General features: G+C 43.5%; 1 protein-coding gene across 1 annotated transcript; it reads left to right on the top strand.

Moving 5' to 3' along the window:
- Positions 1-4,075: 4,075 nt before the first annotated feature.
- Positions 4,076-4,658, top strand: ASCL3 (achaete-scute family bHLH transcription factor 3). The gene has a single exon (XM_030917932.1). It carries the CDS (start codon positions 4,082-4,084, stop codon positions 4,625-4,627), a length of 546 nt encoding a protein of 181 aa, XP_030773792.1. The 5' UTR covers positions 4,076-4,081; the 3' UTR covers positions 4,628-4,658.
- The last annotated feature ends 1,344 nt before the right edge of the window (positions 4,659-6,002 follow it).

Genomic DNA, 6,002 nt, shown 5'->3' with positions numbered 1-6,002 from the left:
ATGTGCCTCCAGAGACACCATGCTCTTTTTTCAAGAATTATGCAAAGTATTGTTAAAACCTAGAAAGTTTTAATTACTTGTGGCATATACAAATTACTCAGATTTCATCTGGGTCAAGATTTAAGATATTGTTTAAATGGTCTTTTAGGGTAAAACCATCACCAACAGAATGATTTTTGTATAGTTAGGTTTGATGACATCTGCTTTACTTTTTGGTAGCCTGTTAATTCCAGTTCTTAACTACAGGCAATAATATGGCTCTGCTGTTGTCAGCAATGCAGTAATACAGGCTCCACACCCATTTACCACCATTTTGCAGCTTCTGCCATACCCGTTCTTTCTCTCTTACCCTCTAGAATTCCTGGCTTGGGAATTTCCTAACTTGTTTCTCTCAGCAACTTTTTCTTTTTGAGAGAATCCTGGCTAGTTTTCAGTTTTCCACAGATTTTTGTTTTGTTAGTTATCTTAGGTCATTTGGTCAGTAATTTGGAATCTTTCATTTCCTGTTCCTCTGTTTTGATTTTTAATTGGACCTATTCCACTTATCTCATCCCCCAATCCCGTCCCTTTTAAGAAGAGCTTTTCCTGGCATTGACTTCTTTTCCAGTCTCTTTCACCACGACTTACTATAACCCTTTAACCTTGGCACTCCTCCCTCCCAGCACCCCTGCCCCTGCTGCCCTTACTGTTTCCCTAGTCCCCTGACCTTCATACTTGAATTCTGGTCTTAGAGGCTGCTCCTCCCACTACACAGTGCAGCCTGCTGAGTTTTTGCTGTATTCAGGTGGAGAAATAAGTGCCAATATTATCTAATATTGCCCTAAACATTAGGACTGGTGTGTATGTGTGTGTGTGTGTGTGTGTGTGTGTGTGTGTGTGTGTGTGCATGCAGTATGCCAAGCACAGATAATAACCCCTCACTCCTAAAGATAATGAAAAATCAACCTGCTGAGAAATTAACACCATATTTCCTTCTTTGATGGAGGCCCACAATTAGACTTCAAGCTGCTTTTCCTTCTCTATTTTAGGTATGTTCCTCATCTCTCAACACATGTGTTTAGGAGAGATCAGTGTTGTGGCTCTACAGTGTTAAGGAAAACATAAACCAGGTTTTCTATAAGGTACAGTTTAGAAAGGAACGCTACATAAAGATTCATTCATCTCTAAAGAAAGGAAAGAGGTAAATGCTGGGTGCATTATAGGCACAGTCACCCCTCTGTACCTGGGGGGTTGGGTTCAGGACTCCCCTCAGATACCAAAATCCACAGAGGTTCAATTCCCTTATAGAAAATAATGTAGCACTTGCATGGAACCTACACACACCCTCTCAAACACTTTAAATCAATCATCTCTGGATTACTTATAATACCTAACACAATGTACATTCTATACAAATAGTTGTTACACTGTATTATTTAGAGGATAATGACAAGAACAAATGTCAGTACTTATTTAGTACCCATGCTGCCATCCCTTTTTTCCCCCTGAATATTTTCCACCCATACTTGGTTGAATACACAGACCCCAACACGGAGGGTCAACTGTTTTTTTTTTTTCACTTTATCCTCACAACCACCCTGCAGAATAGTTAGCAGCTTATTTGGACATGGGGAAAGCGAAAGCTCAGAGAGGTTAAGACACTTGCCTAAGGACACATAGCTAAGAAGGAGTAAGGCCATATTGAAACCTGAGGGTGTTATCTCTTAGAGAAAAAGCTATTTTCCTACAGAACTACCCTGCCTCCCAGTTAACGGGTTATACTGCAGTGCCTCCGTAAAATCTGTTGTTGCTACGTGATTATGGTCAAAGGCAAAAAGTAATGGTAGTTTAAAAGACGAGAAGGATATAGACCTATTCACAAAGAAGAAATGTGTTGGTATGGAACCTCTTGGGTTATACTGCTTCGTCCTTGAGTTCTACAAACACACACACACATACACAAAACCAACAAAACTTAATTATAGGCTAGGTGAAGTGGCTCATGCCTGTAACCCCAGTGCTGTGGGAGGCTGACGTAGGAGGATTATTTGAAGCTAGGAGGAGGTTTAAGATCAGCCTGGGCATCAAGGCAAGACCCCATCTCTAAAAAAAAAAAAAAGGCCAGGCATGGTGGTGCACATCTGTAGTCCTAGCTACTCAGAAGGCAGGAGGATCACTTGAACCCAGCAGTTTGAGGCTGCAGTAAGCCATGATCACATCACTGCACTCCAGCCTGGGTGACAGAACAAAACACTGCCTCTAAAAATAAAAATATAAAATAAATAAAAATTTTAAAAACCTAAACATAGCTGCATTTTACTCAATATATTTACAGTTCTACATACGTAAAAATGTGTAAACTGACTATGTTTTAAATGTATAAGGGAAGTTTCTCACCTAAAGGAGTCCCATAATGAACATTTAAGAGCAAATTATTCCTTTTTTATTTGTATTTTCAGTTTTGCCTCTAGCACATCAGGTATTCTTTAAGAAAGCTATGCCTCTGAGGTTGCATGATCATTAACTAGTTCATAATTTCCATTGCATATATTTGAATATTGTGGTGTTTTAGCGTTTCCCACACTTTTTTTTATTTGCACGTCTTCACGATCACCATCACATCTTTGTTCCACCTGTACTATTATTTACTCACTCTTTTTCTTTAAATCAAATCACGTTTTCTTACTCAAGTAGATTTAATTTTAAGACGAACTTTATGGTCGGGCATGGTGGCTCACACCTATAATCCCAGCACTTTGGGAGGCTGAGGTGGGTGGATCATGAGGGCAGGAGTTTGAGACCAGCATGGCCAACATAATGAAACCCCCATCTCTACTAAAAATACAAAAAATTAGCTGGGCGTGGTGGCAGTCACCTGCAATACCAGCTACTTCGGAGGCTGAGGCAGGAGAATCACTTGAACCCAGGGGCAGAGGTTGCAGTGAGCCGAGATCATGCCACTGCACTCCAGCCCAGGCAACAATGCAAGACTCTGTCTCAAAAAACAAAAAAAGGAACTGTATATCGCTACGATAAATTACCAGAACTCACAATAAACAGAAGTTAGTAAAGACACTGAATTCTAACGAGATGTTATTGCTTGTTGAAGGCTTTGATCTTAGAAGGATTAGAAAGCATTCTAGGCCAGGTGCGGTGGCTTCCTGTGTATAATCCCAGCACTTGGAGAGGCCGAGGCAGATGGGTTGCTTGAGCTCAGGAGTTTGAGACCAGCCTGGGCAACATGGCAAGACCCTGTCTCTACAAAAACATACAAAACTTAGCCAGGTGTGGTGATGCCCGCCTATGGTTCCAGCTACTCAGGTGGCTGAGGCAGGATGATTGCTTGCACCTGAGAGGTTAAGGCTCTAGTGAGCCATCATCGCACCACTGCACTCCAGCCTGGGCGACAGAGCCAGACCCTGTCTCAAAAAAAAAAAAAAAGAAAAGAAAAGACAATTCTAGTGGTGTGGTGTGGAAGACATATTCTCAGCAGACTAAGGCTGTATCTTTATAACCACAAGGACTGAAAGAGAATTGAAGGAGAATAACTTTCTCATAAGGCGATTCAATGTTATTTAGTGCTGTTTCTGTGTACCATCAAACATCCTCTTACTACACAGAATATTATAACACCATCTCATTGTCCACATGAGCTCAGAAACTGGTCATCAAAGCAGAAGAGTCTTTAAAACATTGATCTCTGGCTGGGCGTGGTGGCTCACGCCTGTAATCCCAGCATTTTGGGAGGCGGAGACTGGTGGATCACAAGGTCAAGGGATCAAGACCATCCTGGTCAACATGGTGAAACCCCGTCTCTACTAAAAATACAAAAATTAACTGGGCATGGTGGCGAATGCCTGTAATCCCAGTTACTCAGGAGGCTGAGGCAGGAGAATTGCTTGAACCCAGGAGGTGGAAGTTGCAGTGAGCCATGATCACACCACTGCACTCCAGGCTGGGCGACAGAGCAAGACTCCATCTCGAAAAATAAAATATAATAAAACAAAACAAAACATTGATCTCCAAGAAAGTAGATCATATCTGCTCTCTTTCTATCTGACCACATTGATAAATTTCGTTATGTTTGCAGGTTAAAGAGGAAATGATGGACAACAGAGGCAACTCTAGTCTGCCTGACAAACTTCCTATCTTCCCCGATTCTGCCCGCTTGCCACTGACCAGGTCCTTCTATCTGGAGCCCATGGTCACTTTCCACCTGCACCCGGAGGCCCCGGTGCTATCCCCTTACTCTGAGGAGCTGCCACTGCTGCCTTTTCCCAGTGACTCCCTCATCCTGGGAAATTACGGTGAACCCTGCCCCTTCTCTTTCCCGATGCCCTACCCAAATTACGGAAGGTGTGAGTACTCCTACGGGCCGGCCTTCATCCGGAAAAGGAATGAGCGGGAACGGCAGCGCGTGAAATGTGTCAATGAAGGCTACGCCCAGCTGCGTCATCATCTGCCAGAGGAGTATTTGGAGAAGCGACTCAGCAAAGTGGAAACCCTCAGAGCTGCGATCAAGTACATTAACTACCTGCAGTCTCTTCTGTACCCTGATAAAGCTGAGACCAAGAATAACACTGGAAAAGGTTCCTCCGTGATAGCAAGCACCAGCCACCATGCTGACCCTATGTTCAGAATTGTTTGAGTCGGTGTTTCCAAATAGAAATGAATAATATCACAAAATGAGGTATCTTACAGTATCATTCAACAGTTTTTCCTAAGTGTAATTTCCATGTGGGCAGGAAATAGCTCAAATGCTAACCTATGCTGAGTATTACTCACCTGGGTTTCAATTGTACTAAATACGATCTCATGTAGGTTGAGGAGCTGCTCTGCTTATTTCTTTCATGAGCTCTAGGGGAGCAGCGGGCCCCAGAGTCTCTGCATGTCTTATCCTGCCCTTCTCACACGCTTGGCCAGAGGCTCAGCTGTGAGAAGCTCTCACAGAAGCCTGTGAAGCGTGACTACTAACTACTAGAGGCCGGTCTCACTTTGTCGAAGCGTCATGCTGAGCAATCACAATGAACCTCTCTTCATTTGTCAGCATTTGGAGATTTTTATTTATTGGGGATTGACAAGAAGTCGCCACCATGGGAAAGTGTCTTGGGGCTAAAGCAAAAGTAGTTTACAAAACCTTGTTGTTATTTGAAATTATTTCAGATGCATCATTTTCCTGCATGCAGACTTCTTCAGGCAGCTCAGTATAGGGTCCAAGAAGGCAGACCTGTAGCTGGGTGCGGTGGCTCACACCTGTAATCCCGGGACTTTGGGAGGCCAAGGCGGGCGGATCACAAGGTCAGGAGATTGAGGCCACCCTGGCTAATGCAGTCAAACCCCGTCTCTACTAAAAATACAAAAAATTAGCTGGGTGTGGTGGCAAGCGCCTGTAGTCCCAGCTACTCAGGAGGCTGAGGCAGGAGAATGGCGTGGACCCAGGAGGCAGAGTTTGCAGTGAGCTGAGATTGTGCCACTGCACTCCAGCCTGGGTGACAGAGCGAGACTCCATCTCAAAAAAAAAAAAAAGAAGGCAGACCTGTATTTGCAGTATAACTCTACTACCTCTTCTCTATGTCTCAGTTCTTCTCCACAAAATGAGAATAATAACAACAGCAATTCCCAATCGTTTATGATGATGATTAACAGAGCCTGACATGTAAAAAGTATTCATAATCATTAAAACAATTTTTTTTTTTTTTGAGATGGAGTCTCGCTCTGTCGCCCAGGCTGGAGTGTAGTGGTACAATCTCGGCTCACTGCAACCTCTGCCTCCTGGGTTCAAGCAATTCTCTGCCTCAGCCTCCCGAGTAGCTGGAATTACAGGCACCCACCACCATATCTGGCTATTTTTGTTTTTTTATTTTTAGTAGAGATGGGGTTTCATTATGTTGGCCAGGCTGGTCTTGAACTCCTGACCTTGTGATCCACCCGCCTCGGCCTCCCAAAGTACTGGGATTACAGGCATGAGACAGCACTCCCAGTCAAACACATCTTTTTTAGAGATGGGGTCTTGCTATGTTGTC

The sequence above is a fragment of the Rhinopithecus roxellana genome, chromosome 15 (assembly GCF_007565055.1).
Source record: "Rhinopithecus roxellana isolate Shanxi Qingling chromosome 15, ASM756505v1, whole genome shotgun sequence".
NCBI lineage: Eukaryota > Metazoa > Chordata > Mammalia > Primates > Cercopithecidae > Rhinopithecus > Rhinopithecus roxellana.
This window is presented reverse-complemented; position numbering and strand designations above follow the sequence as displayed.